Source organism: Salmo salar, chromosome ssa20 (assembly GCF_905237065.1).
Source record: "Salmo salar chromosome ssa20, Ssal_v3.1, whole genome shotgun sequence".
NCBI classification, from domain to species: domain Eukaryota; kingdom Metazoa; phylum Chordata; class Actinopteri; order Salmoniformes; family Salmonidae; genus Salmo; species Salmo salar.
Window position 1 is genome coordinate 58517686 of NC_059461.1, and position 25914 is coordinate 58543599.

At 44.1% G+C, this 25914-nt stretch overlaps 1 protein-coding gene across 26 annotated transcripts in view; it reads right to left on the bottom strand.

Moving 5' to 3' along the window:
* LOC106580939 (pleckstrin homology-like domain family B member 1) overlaps positions 1-25914 on the bottom strand; it is a 107552-nt gene that overhangs the window by 26167 nt on the left and 55471 nt on the right. For all 26 annotated transcript variants that reach the window (XM_014162503.2, XM_014162507.2, XM_045703680.1 and 23 more), the window contains one exon: positions 24121-25664. In XM_014162503.2, coding sequence (XP_014017978.1) covers positions 24121-25664 — 1544 coding nt within the window. The remainder of the gene's footprint in view (positions 1-24120; positions 25665-25914) is intronic.

Consider the following 25914-nt stretch of genomic DNA (forward strand, 5'->3'; position numbering starts at 1 on the left):
AAAATCTCTTGTTCTGCCCCTGAACAAGGCAGTTAACCCACTGTTCCTAGGCTGTCATTGTAAATAAGAATTTGTTAACTGACTTGCCTAGTTAAATAAAGGATAAAAAAGAAACATGTAGCATGTAGAAACATTTATGACTAATGCTTTCAGGTGGTAGGGGGAGCCAGGCTCTAGACCTTTTTGATGCACACTCAGACTGTGATTCCCTGTGATTTAGGTAAGTGGGGTCCTCTGATTCTACACACCAAACCCTACATTACCTTAACCTGTAATCTGAGCCAGCCAGCTTCACTCAACAGAGGGTTAGAAGAACAAGCCCTGGGCTACAATATGTTCACTAGAGATAATGAGGGGAAAGCACAACAGCAGTGGAGCCTCCATTTGCAATGCACAACACCCACATCTTACTGGCTTTCATCTGAAAATGGCACAATACCTTCCCTTTCTGGATTCACTGATTAGTGAATTAGGTGTAGAAAATGCAGGCCTGACTACACCGATCGCGGAGAAAAACAGAGAAAATGTTCTCTTGTTCCCTGCATTTTTGGTTTGTTAAGAATGTAGTCTACTAAGAAACAGAGCATACCGACAGCAGGCATTCTTGGGGCTTTAAAGTTTGAATGGCACAAACCCAGCAGCTTCTCTCTCATACCATGTAACTGGACCTGGCTGGCAGTGCATGGCCCTGGGCTATAGAGAACCAGACTTGGGTTAAAAAAAATATATATTATTTTTTCCAAATACTTTGAGCATTTGATCGACCCGGCCTGAGTGCCATACGGGCAGGTTTGTACTTTTGGGACCATCCCATCGGTTCCATTGTGCCAGACAGTGCTGCTTAAATATTTGGAAGAAAATACTATTTGAACAGAGGTCTGCAAAGAATATCTGGATAACATACTATATGTTCTCTCTATTCCCAACACCTCTCTGTGGGCATGTTTACTTTTTGATGCTGTTAGAAAGTTAACCGAGAGTCAACATAAATCGCTGTGTCCCAACAGACTGTCTGAACATAGTGGGTTTACTGTCTGTCTAGGTTCAAAGAGCCTAGACTGATTTCTGTTGCTGTAATGCCCATGTGTTTCTCTGTACATGAATCAGCATGACAGCGTCAAATTAGCGTAGACACAACCTTCGCATTATGTGATTTTCTGATCTTATGTTCAGTGACTGGTTGCCAGGACTTTGCTAACTCCAACAAATTGCTAGTACGTTTTTTTCTCTCTCTCTTTTTGCAAGCAGAGCTGGTGTCTAAAGACCTTCAAGAGTGGAGCACCTCGCCTTCTGACGCACCGTTTGAGCACCTCTACTCCTCTTGTTTGAGCACAAAGTACCCTCTTTTGTTTTGCAAGCAGAGCTCCCAGTGCCTAAGGTGTTTTTATGTTCAAGTCACAGGCCACCACAGACTTAAGTGTGAATATGTAACTTTTTGGACGACCTGACCAAATCCACAAAGAAATGTGAGTTATAGATATATTCTTCTACTTGAAAGCAAGTCTAAGAAGCAGTAGATCTGTTCAATGTGCGCTATTTCTACACTTCCCGTTCGTACGTTTTTTGGGGGGGCTCCCAAGTGGTGCAGCGGTCTACGGCACTGCATCTCAGTGCTAGAGGCGTCACTACAGACCCTGGTTCGATTCCAGGCTGGATCACAACTGGCCATGATTGGGAGTCCCATAGGGCTGCGCACAATTTGCACAGCTTCGTCCGGGATTGGCCGGGGTAGGCCGTCATTGTAAATAAGAGTTTGTTCTTAACTAACTTGCCTAGATAAATAAATGTTAAATTATGCTTATTTTACTTTCGGTTTTGTACACCTGCTTCAAACAGCTGAAACAACATTTTTGGTTATGGGAAATATATTTCACAGCGGGTAAGATGGTACAATGATTCTCTACATTATACTATCTTATTTTGTCATATAAACTGAAATTAGGCAAACTATTAGAGTTTTAACAACCAGGAAATGGCAGAGCGATTTTTAAAAGGTCAAATCCCTCAGCTTATGAGCCTTAAACAGTCTCTGTAGATGTCATTAGCTGGCTCCCCCAGGGTAGAGGCACAGCAGAGGCAAGGTGGGACTAGAGTTTTCCGAGCACCTTAAAAGCACACGATACCAAAACCTGGTGGCACAGTCAGAACCCGAGAAGGCGAGAAGAGGGCGACGCATTGGATCTCCAAGTTGGCCCACACGTCTCACTCTGATCCTGCAGCTTCCGCTCCGTGTAGGTCTAAGTTACTGACTGGTTCCAATCACAACATAGCATATTACTTCACATCCACTACCTATTAAACACATGGCTGTTAATGGTTTAGCACCCGCTAGTCTCATGCTTTGATACCGATTATATAACACAGAGAATTCCAAGCTTTGATACCGATTATATAACACAGAGAATTCCAAGAGTTTGCTCGAGTTCCACAACCAGCATGGCAGCATCCACACAACACTATGTAAGCCTAATACTACACTGAACAAAAAATGTAAACCAAACGTGTAAAGTGCTTGTCCCACGTTCCATGAGCTGAAATAAAAGATCCCAGAAATGTTCCATAGGCACAAAAAGCTTATTCCACTCAAATGTTGTGCACAAATTAATTTACATCTCTGTTAGTGAGCATTTTTATCCTTTGTCAAGATAATCCATCCATCTGACAGGTGTGGCATATCATGAAGCAGATTAAACAGTATGATCATTACACAGGTGCGACTTGTGCTGGGGACAATAAAAGGCCACTCTAAAATATGCAGTTTTGTCACAAAACACAATGCCACAGATGTCTCAAGGGAGTGTGTATTTGGCATGCTGACAGCAGGAATGTCCACCAGAGCTGTTGACAGAGAATTACCATAAGCCACCTCCAACATTGTTTTTGAGAATTTGGCAGTGTGTCCAACTGGCCTCACATCCGCAGACCACATACAAGCATGCCTGCTTACGACCTCCACATCCGGCTTCTTCTCCTGCGGGATTGTCAGATGGGGGGGGGGGGGTTCTGTCAGTAATAAAGCCCTTTTGTGGGGAAAAACTCATTCTGATTGGCTATGCCCTCCCAGGCCCACCCCTGATTTTCTTATATGAACTGTAACTCAGCTAAATCTTTGAAATTGTTGCATGTTGCATTTATATTATTGTTTATTTTGTTGTTTAAAGTTCACCATGTTCAAGAGTAAAAAACAACAACTATCAATTATTAAATCAATCAACCAATGAAAATTCAATTTGATCATCAACAGTACAGCAAATAAAAGTCAGCAAATCAGTGGGCTACTTACTCTCATTGTGGAGGTGTGAAAAGGCACAGCTCTAGGAGGACAGTGAGGCTCATTGGAGTCCCATTCAAACAAATCCAAGTCTCCCTCCCTGAGACAGATAAACAAACACAGCCCTTCTACAGAGTCCCACCCCCAAACCCTTCAACTGTCTCTAGACCTTTGTAAACACGGAGGTGTAGGGCTGACAATGAAAGATATTTAGTGCCCTCAAACAACAAGCCTCTGACTCACATTCCTACCTAGTGTACAGTCGTGGCCAAAAGTTGAGAATAACACAAATATACATTTTCACAAAGTCTGCTGCCTCAGTTTGTATGATGGCAATTTGCATATACTCCAGAATGTTATGAAGAGTGATCAGATGAATTGCAATTAATTGCAAAGTCCCTCTTTGCCATGCAAATGAACCTAATCCCCAAAAAACATTTCCACTGCATTTCAGCCCTGCCACAAAAAGGACCAGCTGACATCATGTCAGTGATTCTCTCGTTAACACAGGTGGGAGTGTTGACGAGGACAAGACTGGAGATCACTCTGTCATATTGAGTTTGAATAACAGACTGGAAGCTTAAAAAGGAGGGTGGTGTTTGGAATCCCTGTTCTTCCTCTGTCAACCATGGTTTCCTTGCAAGGAAACACGTGCCGTCATCATTGCTTTGCACAAAAAGGGCTTCACAGGCAAGGATATTGCTGCCAGTAAGATTGCACCTAAATCAACCATTTATCAGATCATCAAGAACTTCAAGGAGAGCGGTTCAATTGTTGTGAAGAAGGCGTCAGGGCACACAAGAATGTCCAGCAAGCGCCAGGACCGTCTCCTAAAGTTGATTCAGCTGCGGGATCGGGGCACCACCAGTACAGAGCTTGCTCAGGAATGGCAGCAGGCAGGTGTGAGTGCATCTGCACGCACAGTGAAGCGAAGACTTTTGGAGGATGGCCTGGTATCAAGAAAGGCAGCAAAGAAGCCCATCTTGAGAGAAGAAGGAAGAAGAACCACTTCTCTCCAGGAAAACATCAGGGACAGACTGATATTCTGCAAAAAGTACAGGGATTGGACTGCTGAGGACAGGGGTAAAGTCATTTTCTCTCATGAATCCCCTTTCCGATTGTTTGGGGCATCCGGAAAAAAAGCTTGTCCGGAGAAGACAAGGTGAGCGCTACCATCAGTCCTGTGTCATGCCAACAGTAAAGCATCCTGAGACCATTCATGTGTGTGGTTGCTTCTCAGCCAAGGGAGTGGGCTCAGTCACAATTTTGCCTAAGAACACAGCCATGAATAAAGAATGGTACCATCACATCCTCCGAGAGCAACTTCTCTCAACCATCCAGGAACAGTTTGGTGACGAGCAATGCCTTTTCCAGCATGATGGAGCAGTGATAACTAAGTGGCTCGGGGAACAAAACATCGATATTTTGGATCCATGGCCAGGAAACTCCCCAGACCTTAATCCCATTGAGAACTTGTGGTCAATCCTCAAGAGGCGGGTGGACAATCAAAAACCCACAAATTCTGACAAACTCCAAGCATTGATTATGCAAGAATGGGCTGCCATCAGTCAGGATGTGGCCCAGAAGTTAATTGACAGCATGCCAGGGTGGATTGCAGAGGTCTTGAAAAAGAAGGGTCAACACTGCAAATATTGACTCTTTGCATCAACTTCATGTAATTGTCAATAAACGCCTTTGACACATGAAATGCTTGTAATTATACTTCAGTATTCCATAGTAACATCTGACAAAAATATCTAAAGACATTGAGGCAGCAGACTTTGTGAAAATTAATATTTGTGTCATTCTCAAAACTTTTGGCCACGACTGTACATACTGCATGTTCTCATGTCTGACCTATTCAGATGGAAGAGTTGAATTTGATGTTGCTCCAGCGTTGAAGTAGCATTGAAGTAGTAGCAGATCCAGCTTGCTGACAGGAGGAACACTGACTGGATTTCCTAGCCAAGCTAAAGACTTATTCCAAATGGGCCTCTTTCCTTATCTGCTAAAGCGTGACTCAAGGGATCAGCTCAGTCACAAGTCTAAACCACAACCAGCCTTACAGTTACACTACAGTCTTGTCTGCTCCACACAAAAATATTTAATGAGAAGTAAAATACTGTACAACAAGGTCCATCCCTGCTATGGCCAACCTGGGATTTGAACCCACAGACCCAGAAAAGCCAAGGTCCGGGTTGACAGTACTACTCTATAGTCAAACTGGTTGCAATTCAAAGATGGCAGTACTTTCCACCAACTAACCTACCCACGTTCCATTTAGCCATGACTCATTCCTGGTTATTTAATGTTGTTCTGCACTGTTTACTGAGTCATTCTTCCTCCCACCGCCATTTAAATTCATCGACAGACAAAATGTGACAGCACAACACACACTCGCAGCGAGCTCTCTAAGCATCATTAGCTTTCCTTATCATATTTGCAGAATGTACTTAGCCTGTTTAGCTAACTGAGTGGCAGTGATCAAATGAGTAAATTAAGTGTACAGTTAAGAAAGTCAAAGGAGATTACATCCCAGTAAAATGTTAGGGTAATTGCTTGACATGAGACCGATTTGATAAAGAGTCTGGAGTGAGGATAAATGGCGTCTTACAGAAAGTGATTGATGCTCCTCCTCGGGACATTCAGGCACACTTATTTCTAGCCAGCGATTTGAAGGCATTCCCCGAACACCAGGACTCTATCTATCCCTCTCTCAACATCCTCTTTCTTTGAGTAAGTCAGGAGCTTTCCCACAGTACCACTCTCTCTAACATTTAACGACTAGGCCTATTCTTTGAATCAAAGCATCTCTTCCTCATTCTTGCCTTCTTTCCAATATGAATCAGTGGTTGTACCAGTATCTCTCCCTTCTTCCTCCTTTTTTCTGTTCCTCTCTCTCTCTCTTTGGGTGGTGGACCATTCTTGATACACACAGGAAACTGTTGAGTGTGAAAAATACAGCACCGTTGCAGTTCTTGACACATACCAGTGCGCCTGGCACCTACTACCATACCCCGTTCAAAGGCACTTAAATATTTTGTCTTGCCCATTCACCCTCTGAATGGCACACATACACAATCTATGTCTCAAGGTTTAAAAATCCTTCTTTAACCGGTCTCCTCCCTTTCATCTACACTGATTGAAGTGGATTTAGTGACATCAATAAGGGATCATAGACTGACCAGGTGAAAGCTATGTCATGGAAAGAACAAGTGTTCTTAATGTTTTGTACACAGTGTACGCTGACCAGAAAACAACCAACACCCCTGTGGGGAATGCCCATTGGTATTGCTTAAATGTTTCACTGTAGACATGCAACAAGGACAGCCGCCGAGTTACCAAGAACAAATTCAGAGTCTCACTGATACAAAGACATTCTTCACAACTCATAACCCAAGGGATAAAAGAACGTCACACTCTCCTTAGCGCAGCGAACACTGGAAAAACAACCACATTGAAGATTGACCTCTTCTTTTTTCTCTCTCTCCCTCTCTCCCTCTTGATTTTTTATCATGCACAGTTCCAGGGAGGCAGATAGTCACTAGCTCGCGCTAATTAGAACGGCAGCTTCAAACAGCCACATGGAAGACTAGCCCTCCAGCAGCATCCTGTGCTGGTGTCCGTGTCCCAAATGATACCCTATTCCCTATACAGTACACTACTTTTGACCAGGTCCCATAGGGTAAAATAGGATGCCATTTGGGATGCAGCCTGTATCACTGACTAGGTTTGAGAGGAAACTTATTGTCCCTGGTCGAACTGGTTTGCATTCAAAACGAATGATGCCTCTATTAATGAGACAACAGCCCCCTTCCCCCAGATGTCTCTCTGAGTGGCAGTAAGGCTGGTCTTACAGCCACATGTTAAATAAAAAACAGAGACAAGTTTCGAGGAAAGATGCAAGTGAAGTATGATCCCGTTTTAGAAGCTGACTAGATGACAAAGATTTCCAAACCTATACATTGTGTTGTGCCCATCATCCATCCCACAATATCTAAATGCAAAACAATGCACAACAGGAGAACATGGAAGCACCAAGTCTACACCACCATACAACTAGTAGCATTTATGATACTGCAGCATGCTTTCTATGATATCCATAAGACCAGGTTTGGCCAGGTAAGGTTAAATGAACATACGGTCTCTCTCTCTGTCTCCCCACTCTCTCTCCCTCTCGGTCTCCTCCCCTTGGCTGGGCCCTGTCTGAGAAGACAGAACACACTGGCATGGCAGGATGTTGACTAGGCTAAACTCAGACTTCACAGCCACACAGTAGAAGATGAATGACCCCTGACCTCCAAGCATTTACACCCTCAGGTTGGAGTTTCCACCGTGGCCTGGGTTGTGCTCATTAACTTCTTGTTAATCCAGCCGCTGTGTCAGATTTCAAAAAGGCTTTACGGTGAAAGCAAACCATGCGATTTTCTGAGGACAGCGCCCCGCATACAAACACATGAAAAACATATTTCAACCAGGCAGGTGTGACACGAAAGTCAGAAATAGCGATATAACAAATGCCCTACCTTTGATGATCTTCTTCTGTTGGCACTCCAAAAGGTCCCTGTTACATCACAAATGGTCCTTTTGTTCGATAATGTCCTTCTTTATATCCATAAAAACTCAGTTTAGCTGGCTCGCTTCAGTCAATAATCCACCCGGTTTCCCTCCATCAAAATGCATACAACATGAATCCCAAACGTTACTAATAAACTTTTCCAAACAAGTCAAACAACGTTTATAATCAAACCTTAGGTACCCTAATACGTAAATAAACGATAAAATTTAAGACGGAGAATCGTTATGGTCTTTACCGGAGAAAAATAACAAAGAACACGCTCTCTTCCATGCGCTTGGAAACACTACAGACAAAATGGGAGCCACCTAGAAAAACTACAATTTCTGGATAATTTTTCCAAAAAAACATCCTGAAACTCTTTCTAAAGACTGTTGACATCTAGTGGAAGCCCTAGGAACTGGGAGGACTTGGCCTTATAATAAAAGTGATGGCCATTGAAAATAGTGGTAGGCTGAATTGTTTTGTTTTTTGGGATGGTTTGTCCTCGGGGTTTCGCCTGCCATATCAGTTCTGTTATACTCACAGACATAATATTAACAGTCTTAGAAACTTTAGAGTGTTTTCTATCCAAATCAACCAATTATATGCATATCCATATCTGGGCCTGAGTAACAGGCAGTTTACTTTGGGCACGCTTTTCATCCTGACGTCAAAATACTGCCCCCTACCCAAGAGAGGTTAAAAAGGATAGTTCACTCAAATAACAAAATGGCATACCGGTTTCCTTACAATGGATATTGAAAACGAGCCTGTCTTATTGGACAAGTCTAGGTTATCCTCCGTTTCAGTCCATTTGGTTCCTAACTAACATGACTCTAGAGTCAAGGCAATCTCTTAGCGACAGACGCAGAGGTCTTGAAGCTGAGTGTGTTTGACGTTGTGTGGATAGGATGCACTTTGAAAGAAAGCGTAAGAGTTTCATGGTATGTTTCTCTGAGAATTGAATCATTCGATTCAAGGTCATCTTAGCATAACCATTGTTAATTCAACAGTACAGACTTGGAGAACAGGCCTAATGTAAAACTTTTATTATGGCCTCGCGAGTGGCGCAGAGGTCTAAGGCACTGCAGCGGAGTGCTAGAGGCATCACTACAGATCTGGGTACGATCCCGGATCTGCCGGCCGCGACCCGGAGACCCATGAGGCGGCGCCCAACTGGCCCAGCTTTGTCCGGGTTAGGGGAGGGTTTGGCCGGCTGGGATTTCTTTGTCCCATCACGCTCTAGCGACTCCTTGTGGCGGCCGGGCGCATGCACGCTGACTTCAGGTCACCAGCTGTATGGTGTTTCCTCCGACACATTGGTGCGGCTGGCTTCCTGGTTAAGCAAGCAGTGTATCAAGAAGCAGTGCGGCTTGGCGGGGTTGTGTTTCGGAGGACGCATGGCTCTCGACTTTCGCCTCTCCCGAGTCCGCACGGGAGTTGCAGCGATGGGACAAGACTGTAACTACCAATTGGATATCAAGCACATTTCACATGCTCTAACCAGCCAAATCTCCAAAGTCTAAATACAGGTTGAAACCGTAAAAATACATTGTTAATCTGAAAGCCACCATTGTGAATTGCTCAGCAAAGGAACAGCCTATGACCTCAACAAAACACACCCACACACCAACTTCATCACATGCAGGAATGCACAGCTTCACGCACACATACACACCAACTCAAGCAGACACAGGCAGACACGCACGTACACACACAACTCATTGTTTCCTCCCAATTCCACATCTATTCTGGAACAACAAACAACAGTTTAAAACTTGTCTCTCTTGCTAATGCAGTTATAACCAACGAAACAATGAATACCCGACACAAGCCTTTAACACCATCCAAACACACAGACACATACCAAATCACATTTAAATATAGACAGAGACAGCAGCAACTGTTCCACAATTGCTAATATTAGAGTTTTCCCTTGTTACCTTCATGAGTGCAGTCACACTGGAGAGGAAACTGCGTCCTCCTGAGCCAGAAAGAGTAAGTACAGCATGGCTTGGTCCCTACTCTGTCCCGCTCTGTGTGCTTCCGATCCGCTTCCATTGAGGACTTTATGTCGCTCCATTACTGGTCCTAGATCAGTGTAGTATGTACAGTAAGCTGTGGCTGCACTGTGGTTATACTGCTAGGTTCTGTTCCCAGTGCTGGCTTGTTCAGTTGTGATTCACCACCTCACGTTTCAACAGAGCTCGGATGGAGATCATTCCTCTGTCCTCAGGCCCAGGGGGAGGGGCTTAGACACTAGGAGGAGGGGTCAGAGCTCACTACATTGTTGGTCGTGCTGCACCTCGCTCCGCGGGTAATATTACATTTCATCACATAACATTACATTGGAATGATTTGATTAGTGTATTGTTAGCTAGCTACATAGTTGTATCTGCTGTCTTTGTATCAAGGATAAAGGTGTAGCTCTGAGGAACTAACAAGGTTAGCTAGCCAGCTGTATTCGTTCATTCGCGCCGTTTTTGAAACATCGTCAACACCATAACACCACAGCCACTGCTAGCTAGCCAACTTTACCAATTAGCAGTACTGTAGAAACTATATACATAACAACGGAACGATTTGACTAGTGTAATGTTAGCTAGCTACATAGTTGTCTTTGTATCAAGATAAAGGCGTAGTACAGAGTAACTATCGAGGTTAGCTAGCCAGCTACATTTTCTAACATAGTTTACAACGCGCCCACTGCTAGCTAGCTAACCCTACCAGCTAGCTGTATCATTTTTAGTCAATAAGATTTTTGCAACGTAAGCTTAACTTTCTGAACATTCGAGATGTGTAGTCCACTTGTGTAGCTAGCAGGACTGACTTTGTGTTAGCTAGCCAATGTTTAATTACTTCTGCGTTATGAACTAGACACGGACACGAATGATCCATTGGTAGCTTGTTGTTACCAAGTATTGGTGCTAACCGTGTGTTATAGGATGCTAGCATGCTAGTTAGCTAGTTAGCTACGGCGTCATAGGACACGGTGCACTAGGTGGGTTTTCACGGAAGAATACTGTACCAAGTTATCTAGCGGAATAAACTAAGTTTGAGCCTATTCCTGGAAACATTGAACCACTGTAGTTTACATCAATTTTAATTTCTAGTGGTAGAAAAGTTATATTTTAGCGTTTTAGTGTTTCAGTGAATTGTTAGTGAGGGAGGCCCTGCTCTCTCGCTTCCCCAGTTGTTTAGTTAATTTTTCATGCCAATCTCCTTTGCATTAGCGTAGCCTCTCCTGTAGCCTATCAACTATGTGTCGGTCTATCCCTGTTCTCTCCTCTCTGCACAGGCCATACAAACGCTTCACATCGCGTGGCCGCTGCCACTCTAACCTGGTGGTCCCAGCGCGCACGACCCACGTGGAGTTCCAGGTCTCCGGCAGCCTCTGGAACTGCCGGTCTGCGGCCAACAAGGCAGAGTTCATATCAGCCTATGCTACCCTCCAGTCCCTCGACTTCTTGGCGCTGACGGAAACATGGATTACCACAGAAAACACTGCTACTCCTACTGCTCTCTCCTCGCCTGACCACGTGTTCTCGCACACCCCGAGAGCATCTGGTCAGCGGGGTGGTGGCACTGGAATCCTCATCTCTCCCAAGTGGACATTCTCTCTTTCTCCCCTGACCCATCTGTCTATCTCCTCCTTTGAATTCCATGCTGTTACAATCACTAGCCCATTCAAGCTTAAGGTCAAACAGTGACGAGAGCGACAATGAAAACGATCCAATATCGGATGAAGCAATTCTGAGGCTATTCAACTCCGACACCGAAGGAAATGACTTCAGTGGTTTCAGTGAAGTAATAGCATTTCTAAGGTATTTGAAAATCGCGCCACAGGATTCAACTGGCTGTTACGTAGGTGGGACGATTTGGTGCCACCTAGCCCAGAGAGGTTAACCCGTTCGGCAATTTCATTGGTCTAATGAAAGCTTCACGCCGCCAAAAAACTGAGCACGTCACAGAATGTGTTTTTTTGGAAAAAAAAATGTGAAAGCGTGAAAAATCCATATATTAGCCGCGTCATTGTTTAAGCCGCGAGGTTCAAAGCGTGGGAAAAAAGTTGCGGCAGTTACGGTACCTAATTCATGTAAAAATGAAAAACTGCTATTGGGTAAAATGTATCTACTTGAATACAAAGTTTAATCCCCCTTCATCTAAAATGAATGTAGTAAGATGATAATGACGAAAACAAATTTCAGATCACGGTTATTGTCCATAATAGTCAGCTACATGATAATTGTGACAGCCCTATGACCTCTCACTGAATGTTCTCTGAATGCAGATAGCCTAACATATTTTTGTTCACCTCACATGCCATCTTAAGCACCCAACCAATGATTGCTTTGAAACAGCATGGTAGCGTGCTGTATTTGGCAAATCGTGACAATGGGGCGATAGAACTGACACAGAGAACCTAAAATAGACACAGAGCATATTTATTGTTATTCACACAGACTAGACTACAATAGCTTCCCTTTAAATGGAGTATGAATGAGATATTTTGTACTTACTATCTCCCCCACCCTCTTTTCTCAATCAAACTGTGGGGATCACTATAATCTTCCCTGGCTAGTAAACTCGATACTCACCGTGCTTTAAAACCACACACACACACACACACACACACACACACACACACACACACACACACACACACACACACACACACACACACACACACACACACACACACACACACACACACACACACACACACACACACACACACACACACACACACACACACACACACACACACACACACTTCCAACTCTAGGCCTAATGATGGAATGTGGTTAGAATAATAAAGTTGTATACTGCTGTAAGAACTACAAAATATATAAGTGTTTAAATCAACCACAGCTACCTGACTAGGGCTGTGACGGTCACCAAATTTCATCAGCCAGTGATTGTCAAGCAAATAACTGGTCGGGCTCACGGTAATTGACCGTTAGTTATCAAACACATTTATCATCATCTCCTGGCTTTCACACACAGCCTACAAGCCACTGATGCAGATCTTTGGAACATCTACATTTTAAAAAGTCTAATAAATCCATGTAATATAGCTTACACCTATACAATAAATCCATTATTTATTTTAGACAGGTCTAAAGAAACATGATATGAAGAAAATGTAGTCTATTTCAGAAGAACAGAATAGCATACTCTGAGTTGTCCTGATCTGGCTATACCATTTGGCTGTGGGCTACACTAGTTAATTTAGCAGACAAGATTTGCTTAGAAGTCCGTGGAATTATTTTATATTATTTTATAGTATGAAGAATACAATTGAATAAAGCTGAATAAAATAGAAAGGATATTTTCTCCAAACGATTTGAGGGTGTGCGCACATGCGGCTATTCTGTGTTGACTGGTTAACAAAGAAATAGGTACTACTATATGTTTCATTTAGAGTTTAATACATTGTAAGGCTGCATAATGCAACTCTAATGATGATTTTAAAAAAGTTGCTTGATAATGCTTTGAATTTCCCGGTGGCATCCACTTTGTGTGGCTATAATGCACCCTAAAAAAATCTATGCCTTTTTCAGCCCTTCTCCCTGAGTGCTGCCTGCTCTGAAGCACTTCGCACTGAGACCACTCTCCATCACGTGATCTGGTCTTTCTCACAGGCTACAAGTGAAGACAGACACATCTGGGACGCAACTGCACGCGTCCTTATCCAATTCCGAGGTGCATATTGAAGATATTGGAAGAACTGTCCACATTTACTCTGTCAGCCAACAAGATGAGTAGGCCTAACGAACAGCAAAATCACTAGCATATGTCAAGCTACTATCCTCATAGTACAAAAGTTGTCCTATTATATTCTGTGCGAGAAATAAATATTCCAAACAGTCTGGGACAGTTGTGGGATGGAATAGATCCCAAATTAATACAACCACTAGCACCAAAAATGTTATTTAACGCAATAAGGCTGACACAACAGATCAGAATGTTTAACATAAAATGTTGATAAACTATTAGGCTATTTCTTCACATTATAAGAGCAGCAATGCGCACACGGTAGTAGGCTATAAGCGCGAATGTTCCATTAGTGCAAAAACACCATTCTCAAAAGTGACCACAAATACGATTATGCATTTAATGCTTTTACTATAAAGGTGCATTTTTAGGGTGAAAATGATCTTCCCCAAACTTGAAACTCACGCGCTGCTTATGTATTCCAGTTAGGCTCTACACCCTTTGTAGAGCGGATTAATGTGCTTAATTTGAAGAAGTTATTTTGCCACTTTATTTGTGATGAACCTTATCAAATCATATAGGCCTATGGGCTAGGTTATGTGATGTGCTCGAATATGATTTTCTTTAAAAAGGCATGATTTCTTACCTTTTATTTATTTATTTTACCTTTATTTAACTAGGCAAGTCAGTTAAGAACGAATTCTTATTTTCAATGATGGCCTACGAACACTGGTTTAATTGCCTTGTTCAGGGGCAGAACGACAGATTTGTACCTTGTCTGCTCAAGGATTCAAACTTGCAACCTTTTGGTTACTAGCCCAACACTCTAACCACTAGGCTACCCTGCCGCCCAAAGCTTAAGCTCGGTATCATTCAAAAGTGATAATATATACAGTTGAAGTCAGAAGTTTACATACACTTATGTTGGAGTCATTAAAACTCGTTTTTCAACCACTCCACAAATTTCTTGTTAACCTGTTTGGGCTAGGGGGCAGTATTGAGAATTTTGGAAAAAATATGTGCCCATTTTTAACTGCCTCCTACACCAACTCAGAAGCTAGAATATGCATATTATTGTTCAGGTTTGGATAGAAAACACCCTAAAGTTTCTAAAACTGTTTGAATGGTGTCTGTGAGTATAACAGAACTCCTATGGCAGGCAAAAACCTGACAAGGTTTCATGCAGGAAGTGGCCTGTCTGACAAGGAGTCGTGCGTCTTGCATCTGTTTATTGAAGAGTAAGGATCTTAGCTGTAACGTGACAATTCCCAGGGCTCCAATAGGCTCTCAGAACCCGGGAAAAACCTGAACGATGACGAGGCAGCCTCTGGCTGAAACAGATTATCGCCTTATCCAAGTGGCCGATCAGAGGACCATTGAATGAGGCGCGTGCACGATTCGCCCCCGTGGAGAAATTTCATTCGGCTGTTTAGCTTATTGCAGATTCCCGGTCGGAATATGATCGCTTTTCTACGAGATAAATGGCATAAAAATTGGTTTTAAACAGCGGTTGACATGCTTCGAAGTACGGTAATGGAATATTTTGACATTTTTTGTCACGCCATGTGCCATGCGCGCGACCGTTATTTACCATTCGTATAGTGTCTAGAACGCACGAACAAAACAGAGGATATTTGGATATAACGATGGATTATTTGGGACCAAACCTACATTTGTTATTGAAGTAGAAGTCCTGGGAGTGCATTCTGACGAAGAACAGGAAAGGTAAGAACATTTTTCTTATAGGAAATCTTGCCAGGTGTCTAAATAGCTAGCCGTGATGGCTGGGCTATGTACTTAGAATATTGCAAAATGTGATTCATCCGAAAAGCTATTTTAAAATCGGACATATCGAGTGCATAGAGGAGTAATGTATCTATAATTCTTAAAATAATTGTTATGCTTTTTGTGAACGTTTATCGTGAGTAATTTAGCAAACTGTTAGTAAATTCCCCGTCAAAGTATGCTTTTTCTGAACGTCACATGCTAATCTAAAAAGCTGTTTTTTGATATAAATATGAACTTGATTGAACAGACATGCATGTATTGTATAACATAATGTCCTAGGTGTGTCATCTGATGAAGATCATAAAAGGTTAGTGCTGCATTTAGCTGTGGTTTGGGTATTTGTGACATTATATGCTAGCTTGAAAAATGGGTGTCAGATTATTTCTGGCTGGGCACTCTCCTGACATAATCTAATGTTTTGCTTTCGTTGTAAAGCCTTTTTGAAATCGGACAGTGTGGTTAGATTAAGGAGAGTCTTGTCTTTAAATAGCTGTAAAATAGTAATATGTTTGAGAAATTGAAGTAATAGTATTTCAAACGATTCAAAAATCGCGCCACTGAATTCAGGTGGCTGTTACGTAGGTGGGACGAATTCGTCCCGCCTTGCCCATAGAGGTTAACAAACTATAGTTTTGGCAAGTCGGTTAGGATATCTACTTTGTGGCAAAATATTTTCTGAATGTCACGCGCCAATGTAAAATGCTGTTTTGGATATAAATATCAACTTTATCGAACAAAACATACATGTATTGTGTAACATAATGTCCTAGGAGTGTCATCTGATGAAGATCGTCAAAGGTTAGTGCTTCATTTCGCTGTGTTTTGGGTTTTATTGACACATGTCCTTGCTTGGAAAATGGCTGTGTGATTATTTTTGTCTATGTACTCTCCTAACAATCTAATGTTTTGCTTTTGCTTAATGCCTTTTTGAAATCGGACAATGTGGTTACATCAAGGAGACGTGTATCTTTAAAATGGTGTAAAATAGTCGTATGTTTGAGACAGTTGAATTATGACATTTTGTTGTTTTTCAATTTGCCTCCCTGATCTTTCACTGGCTGTGTCCCGCAGGTGGGACGCTACCGTCCCACCTAGCCCATAGAAGTTAAACAGCTTGGAAAATTCCAGAAAATGATAACATGGCTTTAGAAGCTTCTGATAGGCTAATTGACATCATTTGAGTCAATTGGAGGTGTACTTGTGGATGTATTTCAAGGCCTACCTTCAAACTCAGTGCCTCTGCTTGACATCATGGGAAAAATCTAAAGAAATCAGCCAAGACCTGAGAAAAAAAATTGTAGACCTCCACAAGTCTGGTTCATCCTTGGGAGAAATTTCTAAACGCCTGAAGGTACCATGTTCATCTTTACAAACAATAGTACGCAAGTATAAACACCATGGGACTACGCAGCCGTCAAACCACTCAGGAAGGAGACTCGTTCTGTTTCCTAGAGATTAACAACAGCAAAAGGACCTTGTGAAGATGCTGGAGGAAACAGGTACAAAAGTATCTATATCCACAGTAAAACAAGTCCTATATCAACATAACCTGAAAGGAAGAAGCCACTGCTCCAAAACCGCCATAAAAAAGCCAGACTACGGTTTGCAACTGCACATGGGGACAAAGATCGTACTTTTTGGAGAAATGTCCTCTGGTCTGATGAAACAAAAATAGAATTGTTTGACCATAATGACCATCGTTAGGTTTGGAGGAAAAAGGGTGAGGCTTGCAAGCCGAAGAACACCATCCCAACCATGAAGCACGGGGGTGGCAGCATCATGTTGTGGGGGTGCTTTGCTGCAGGAGGGACTGGTGCACTTGACAAAATAGATGGCATCATGAGGAACGGAAAATTATGTGGATATATTGAAGCAACAGCTCAAGACATCAGTCAAGGTATTGGGGTGGCCATCACAAAGCCCTGACCTCAAACCTTTAGAAAATTTGTGTGCAGAACTGAAAAAGCATGTGCGAGCAAGGAGGCCTACAAACCTGATACAGTTACACCAGGTCTGTCAGGAGGAATGGGCCAAGATTCACCCAACTTATTGTGGGAAGCTTGTGGAAGGTTACCCAAAACGTTTGACCAAAGTTAAACAATTTAAAGGCAATGCTACCAAATACTAATTGAGTGTATGTAAACTTCTGACCCACTGGGAATGTGATGAATGAAATAAAAGTTGAAATAAATCATTCTCTCTCCTATTATTCTGACATTTCACATTCTTAAAATAAAAGTGGTGATCCTAACTGACCTAAGACAGGGAATTTTTACTAGGATTAAATGTCAGGAATTGTGAAAAACTGAGTTTAAATGTATTTGGCTAAGGTGTATGTAAACTTCTGACTTCCACTGTAATTCACAAGTGATAAGCTAATATTGTCACCCATCAGACTATTCTTGTTTTAATATTGTCTTTACAAATACTAAATAATATATGCGTGAAATTCGTTTTGATTTAGAACGGACAATTATCATGCACTTGTCTCTAAACAGGGGCAGCGGGAAAAAAATACATGTAATCTCTGCACTTAAATAGAGCATTGTTCTAGGTCTAAACCTAGGCCACGCTGTCCGATGACAGGACAGTACAGACAAGAATATATTTGGTGTGCTGGTTATATTTAGTGTGCTAATCCATGTGAACACTGACAAAGATGCCAGTCATGCAGAGAAGACCTTTCACTCTCCTGTGAAGAGCCAACCTTTTTCTCTGACATTATCACCGACTCTGAAAAGTCACTCTCCCTTTGCTAGAAATTCTTCACGGACAGAATTGCATGCACAAAGAGACAGGGAAAGAGAAAGAGAGGTGGCGAAAGAGAAAGAGAGAGGGGGCGAAAGAGACAGGGAAAGAGAAAGAGAGGTGGCAAGAGACAGGGAAAGAGAAAGAGAGGGGGCGAAAGAGACAGGGGTAGAGAGAAAATGAAAAACATAGATACCTTTTTACATAAGTATTCAGACCTGTTGCGCTGAGACTCAAAATTTAGCTCAGGTGCATCCTGTTTCCACTGATCTAGAACTTGATTGGAGTCCACCTGCAGTAAATTCAATTGATTGGACATGATTTGGAAAGGCACACCGTGTCTATATAAAAGGTTCCACAGTTGACTGCATATCAGAGCAAAAACCAAGCCATGAGGTCAAAGGAATTGTCCATAGAGCTCTGAAACAGGATTGTGTTGAGGTACAGATCTGGGGAAGGGTACCAAAAAAATGTCTGCAGCATTGAAGGTCCCCAAGAACACAGTGGCCTCCATCATTTTTAAAATGGAAGAAGTTTGAAACCACCAAGACCCTTCCTAGAGCTGACCGCCTGGCCAAACTGAGCAATCAGGGGAGAAGGGCCTTGGTCAGGGAGGTGACCAAGAACCCGATGGTCACTGACAGAGCTCCAGAGTTCCTTTGTGGAGATGGGAGAACCTTCCCGAAGGACAACCATCTCTGCAGCACACCACCAATCAGGCCTTTATGGTAGAGTGGCCAGACGGAAGCCACTCCTAAATTACAAAAGGCACATAACAGCCCACTTGGAGTTTGCCAAAAGGCACCTAAAGACACGCAGACCATGAGAAACAAGATTCTCTGGTCTGATGAAACCAAGATTGAACTCTGTGGCCTGAATGCCAAGCGAGAAGTCTGGAGGAAACAAGGCACCATCCCTACGGTGAAGCATGATGGTGGTGGCATCATGCTGTGATTATGTTTTTCAGCGGCAGGGCACTGGGAGGCTAGTCAGGACAGAGGGAAAGATGAACGGAGAAAAGTACAGTGAGATCCTTGAAAAAAACCTGCTCCAGAGTACTCAGGACCTCAGACTGGGGCGAAGGTTCACCTTCCAACAGGACAACAACCCTAAGCATACAGCCAAGACAACGCAGGAGTGGCTTCGGGACAAGTCTCTGAATGTCTTTGAGTGGCCCAGCCAGAGCCCGGACTTGAACCCGATTGAACATCTCTGGAGAGACATGAAAATAGCTGTGCAGCGACGCTCCCCATCCAACCTGACAGAGCTTGAGAGTATCTGCAGAGAAGAATGGGAGAAACTCCCCAAATACAGGTGTGCCAAGCTTGTAGCGTCATATCCAAGAAGACTCGAGGCTGTAATCGCTACCAAAGACGCTTTAACAAAGTACTGAGTAAAGGGTCTGAATACATATGTAAATGTGATATTTCAGTTTTTTATTTTTAATAGATTTGCTAACATTTCTAAAAACCTGTTTTTGCTTTGTCATTATGGGGTATTGTGTTTAGATTGATGAAGACAATAAAAAAATGTTTTTTAATTAGAATAAGGCTGTAAAGTAACAAAATGTGGAAAAGTCAAGGGTTCTCAATACTTTTCAAATGCACTGCATGTCCCTCGAGCTAGAGAGAACAATAATAACCTACATTGTATCCATGCTAATTCTGACTCGCTCAGCTGACAAATAAGAGTATTTTTGTTTAGCTAAGTTTAGAAATGTTGCTGTGTGTCACGTCCTGACCAGGTAAAGAGGTCATTTGCCATAGTAAATTGGTCAGGGCGTGGCAGGGGGGTGTTTGGTGTGGGTTTTTGGGTTTTCTGTTTCTATGTGGGAGGGTTCTAGTTTTCTATTTCTATGTGTTGTTTTTCCATGTTTGGCCGGGTATGGTTTCCAGTCAGAGGCAGGTGTCTTTCGTTGTCTCCGATTGGAAGCCATACTTAGGCAGCCTGTTTTCCTTTGGGGTTGTGGGTAGTTGTTTCCCTTTAGTCTTGTGTACTTAACGGGACTGTTATCGGTCGTTTGTGGTTTTTGTCGAGGTGTATTCATTAAAGAAAAATAATGAGCACTTTACACGCTGCGCCTTGGTCTCCTTTCAACGACCCCTGTGACACTGTGCATGACAAAACTTGTCCGCATTATAAAGGTAATGGAATATGTGATATCATCATCCTTGGACCTCTAATTACAACAATGAGATCATCTTCAGTAGACTGGCATTTTCACAACACTGTCTGACAGTCAGAGCAGCCAGCCAGTGACTAACGCCATATGCCAAGTGTCTTTGCCAAGGCAGTGTTTCACTAAGGAACCATGTGTATCACTACAACTCAAAGGCAGCTCAGACGTGAGAAATAATATCCTTAACTGTCTGGACTCCTATATGATATAGAGGTCACCTCTGATCGACTGGTAAAAATAACATCTTAAGATACCGTTTCACTGGTTTATGTGGCACATTATACTTGGATGAAAGAGAATGAAGGCGCTGTGTAAACATTGTAAACAGACGGCACGAATGATGTCGTCCCTGGTGAACACTTATGTTTTCTCGGTCCACAGAACACACAAATATCTTTCCAGAACACTCAAATAATTGAGTATGCTTGGTACAGTAAACAAGTCTTATGTATAAACCGTGCTGATAGTTTCAGGATGCCAGAGAGAGCCTGTGCTGCCTCCCTCTGTAGGGATAGATAGCTGTACCCAGCATATCTCTTTGCTTCGGACATGACACTGATCCCCAGGGTCTGACTGACTGCATCCGAAAATAACTTGGCGAGAAAGTGTAGTTAGTTACCCCTGGCCTGGCTTGGCCTGCAGCATGTCGCTGGGAGACAGACAGACAGACAGACAGACAGACAGACAGACAGACAGACAGACAGACAGACAGACAGACAGACAGACAGACAGACAGACAGACAGACAGACAGACAGACAGACAGACAGACAGACAGACAGACAGACAGACAGACAGACAGACAGACAGACAGACAGACAGACTCCTTGGGTAGAGAAAGTGTGGCTATTTTGGGGTAAATATAGCCTCAATGATTGGACTGTACACTACCCCCCACCTCCCCTTCATCCCTCCCACTTCCCCTGGCAGCTCCAGTGAGAGACACTGAGGACCTGTGTCACGCTTGGCTCGCTGCGCTGGCTCTCCCCGTCTTGCACCACGGCAGGAGTCGTGCTTATGTCATGCTTAGCTCTGCACAGTTCGGTCTATGTCTAGTTGCTGGATCTTAAAGACCTGGACAGAACAGAATCTTTGGGTCGATTAAAATGGATGCAGAAATGGCTCATGGTAATAATGGTTACGGGATCCAAATCCTTCATTCAGTGCTGCATGAGCTGAGCACACCTGGGTTCACAGTGAACGCATATAATACCCCTCTCGATCCCTCCTAACAAAGAAAATACTATCATACCAGTGGCAAAGCTCATATGCCAGGGGCTTAATCTGGTTATACTTGGGATAGCTAGCTCACTAAGCTAAAGCCTAGGCATTTGCTCATGGAGCTAATGCAAGCCTTCTGGCTTCAGACAAGGTTACTAATCACGCAGGCATTACGTAATTCGCCAAACCACCCATCTTACATTTTGAAAGTTAGAACGGCAGTTGACAAAGAAAACATAAATCTCTACAATCTGTCCCCCATCTTAGCACCTTTCTCCATAAACCACATGCCTTATCCGCTTGGCTTATGTACATTCCCCGAGATTCCTTCTGCTATTTACATTCTGTCCTATGTCAATATTTCCCAGTCTAATGGCACAAGGTTAAGACCAAAGGTCGTTATGGTTCACTGTAATAACCATCCTTTCAATTTAAACCCCATCCATACAGAGAGAATCACAAATACAATTTAACTGATATGGTTGGGGGACCTTTTTGTCCTTAACAAGCCTGGCAATTGCTTTTCTCGTTGAATTGGAAAAGAGACATTTCTCTTACATTTAGGGCAGCAGCCTACTCCAACACATGGGGGTGACGGAGGAGACAGACAGATTGTGTCCATTCTGGGACTGCCAGACATGGATTTACTGCTGTGTAATGGAAGTAATGCTCCTGTTGGGAACCAGAGCGTAGCCCAGTGTACACAGAGTGGCAAGTCATTCCTCCTCTGCCCAAAAGAACTGCCTTCATTTTGGAAGCAGCACCCTACTCATAGAAATAGAATGTACCCATGACTGTAACTTCATATTGCCAAGGTCTGAAGGGGGTTTCCCATTCTAGTCATTCTATTGCTATGGTGTACCTACAAGGAGGCAGACGAGTTTTTCATCACACAGAGGCACACGCATATAAAAGTACATTGTCTCAGGCGCTTCATCGGGGACACAGACAGATCCAAGATGTATACCGCTCCCTCCCCCTCTTCAGTGAAAAATAGGACAACAAACAATGGGGTTGCCATGGAAAAACCTGGTCGTTTAGTCACCGCACGTCGGCAGTTTAGACGGTTTCAGTCGGGATTCAGAGTTTTTTACAATCCCTACTCCTCACAAATATGGACTTCACTGTGCTCTCCACTCCCATCCTCTTAGGTTAAACAAATGGTTAACTGGTCATGTGGAGGAACACTTGAGTGGAGACAGACTAAACATGGTGGTTAAAAAAAGGCTATAAGACAAACTACAGCTCAGCACATCCAGTAGCTTCATCATAAACATGTTGTGTATGACGGTATAAATCTGATTTAATTCTTATGTGAAAACCATGAGGGGGCCCATCTAAGAACGTTCTGATTTCGTTGTTGTTTATATTGGATAGATAGTGGAGAGAGAGAGACAAGCAGGGAGAGAGATTTTCCTGTCAGCATAGTGTCAGGAGCTGGATTTGGGAATATTCCCAGGCGGCTGAGTTATCCCCTAGGCCACTGGTCACCAACCTTTTCTGAGTCCAGATCACTTTCTGAGTCAAAATGCAAGCCGAGATCTACAGCTCAGATTTTGCTGAACATTGCTTCAAAAACATAAGCCTATGCAACATGAACCTATTAAAAACAGTACTGTAGCAATGAGACACCACGGAGCGACAGAGCAGCCGACTGAGGGCTCGCCTCAACGTACCTCCGCTCTCCCTTTCCTCCGCTGACACCGACCAAAAAGATACACTGCCTTTCAGCTGAGGGCGGAACTCGAGTCGCACCACATTATTTCATGCACAAATTCATGTTGTTACTCCTATGAACAGAGAACGTGAAATATTCCTCAATATTAAAAAAGACACAAGACACCAATAATAACGAGACACTTTCCTACTCATTCACTACAGCTGCAGTGCTGGTTGTAGCACAAGTGGAAGTAGGAAGAACGTGCATTTTATGGCTTATAAAAGTGTTGAATGCAAAGTGTTGACAGTGCTGAGTAAGAACTTACCCTCACTCATAAAAACAGCAGCTCTTTTCTGTATTTGTTGACAGTCTCTCTCTAGTCATGGTTTTAGAAGTTTTCAAATCTCACAGTATCAACTTTGCTGTAACTTTCTTTTACGTGTGCTACGTTACTGCAGCCATCCGATTGGCCAGCGGTAGGCCTATAGTGCACTTGATTTGCTCTCCGGGCCCGTAGGGAAGGCAGAGTTTGTACCTTCAGACACATGAAATGGTTAAAAATGGGAACACTTTGCCTACCCGGCATGAAGGGTATTTAAAAAATAGGAATAAAAAAAGAATAGGAACGCAAGGCTTTATAGTTGTTGTTTTTTTACAGAAATGTTTGGCGATCGACTGGCCGATCTCCAAGGCATTCCTAGTCGATCGCCAAACATTTCTGTAAAAAAACAACGATAAAGCCTTGCGTTCCTATTTTTGGTGACCACTGCCCTAGACCACCTTGATGACCAGTAGAAAAATGAATGGTCATTTAATTGATAGTATTACTTGGATAAATATTGTTCAACCAATCCAATAACTTCTAGGTTGCTAATACCCTGTATCTCTGTATCATGTGGGTCAATGATGATTGGTGTGAACAACTAGCGTAGCTCACAGCTAACAGTTGATCCAGCTAAGAGCAGGCCGTTCTACTTACCAGTCTCTCCATCTCCTGCTCCCTGAGCCTCTCCTCTCTCTGGCGCCGGTGGTACTCCAACAGCTCGTCCTCGTTGTCGCTGATCTCAGAGATGCTGTTTTTGCGCTCCCGCATGCCCGGGTGGGGGCCCCTCTGATCCCGGGAGCCCCCAGACATCTTCCTATGGCCCCTGGGGCTGGCGAGAGGCGAGGAGTCAGGCAGGGAGCCCAGGCTGTAAGCAGGGGAGATGGCATTCCCAAAGCTGGCCTTCCTCCCACCTCCCCCACTCTCCATCATCATCAACCCTGAGGTGGGGGAGGGGCTGCGGGCTCGGACCACACTGCTGCCAAACTGGTCCTCCGCGGGGGAGCCGGCCTTGCGTAGGAGCCTGGGGCTCTCCGGGACTCCCAACTTCCCCAATGATGATGATGATGGGCTCTCAGGCGTTCTCAACGTGGGGATAGTTCCAGGGAGAGCCCCCAGGTGAACAGGCACCCCTCTGCGAGCCATGGAGGGGCTGAGAGGTGGGAGCTCCTTCATGCTGCTGCCCCCGCTGCTGAGCTCAAGGTTCCTGCGAGTCAGCCGAGGGCTCTCTGGGGGCTGCAGCGTGCGGGGGTGGGGGAAGGGGTGGTGCTGCTGGAGTGGAGAGCCCCCCTGGATGATGTGGACGATGGGGTCCAGGGGAGGCTGAAAGGCCCTGCTGGGCTGGGATAGCAGCTGTCTGGAAGGGCTGGAAGTGAGGGAGTGGTCCGCTTGCTCTCTGAAGGGGCTGGCCGGGCGCTCCTGGAGGATGGTGCCCGCTTTCGTCCTGGGACTGGATGGGGAGGAGGACGTGGAGGAGTAGGGGAACTTGGAGGTGAGTCTGGGGCTACTTGGCACTGCGTTCCTGCCCATGCCCATGTACCCGGCATCGGCTGAGGCAACAGATTGGTGGGTCAGTCTAGGGCTCTCTGAACCCACCCCCCCTGGGCTGTCCAGTCTCTGGCCTCTGCGGGCTGGCTTGGGGCTTTGGGGGGCCTCCAGGAGACCTTTCCTCTGGTGCCTAGGGCTCTCAGGAACCCTCTGCACCCCGCCGCCAGGGCTGTAGTTGGTCAGTATGGTCCTTGGCTGGGGGATGGGTGGTGTAGTTGTGTAGTTGTAGCTAGATGAGCGGACCGGCACGGGGGGCAGGGATGGGTCCTGGGGGTCCAGGCAGCCGCTGGGAGAAGGGCTGGTGTAGCTGCCTGCGCTGCTGGCCGCCGAGGGAGAGGACAGGGGGGAGAAGGGTGGGGAGGTGTTCTCATAGCTGGAGCCCACCGACATGGCTCCTGGGCTGGTGGGAGGGGAGAGGAGGTAGCGGCCTCCTCCGTTGACCATGGGGGACAGCAGGGAGTGGGGGATGGGGTGGTCTGAAGAGGAAGGCTGGGGATCATCCATGACTAGGGAGTCCATGATGTCCTGGAGGTCCTTTTCGATGGAGCTGACGATGGCACTATGCTCGGAGCAGGAGTCTCTAGCCCCGGGGGCTGGGTGGCACGACTGGGACGCTCCTGACTGATGGTTCCCATTGACCAGGCTCTCTGTATCTGTAGGGAATACAGAACTTATATCAGTCTCAGGTATACAGTACATAGACCTACTATACATGCATGTAAAGGGTGGTCAGAGTAAATATTATGATCACTCACTAGGCTATACTATATATATATATATAATACAGTATAGATACCAAAATGTGCAATATTTACAGTATGGTATATCCCTGAAAACAAATAGAAACAGACATAGGCTCTAAGAGCTGAATAGATAATGAGATGATGTTGAGAGAAATGAATG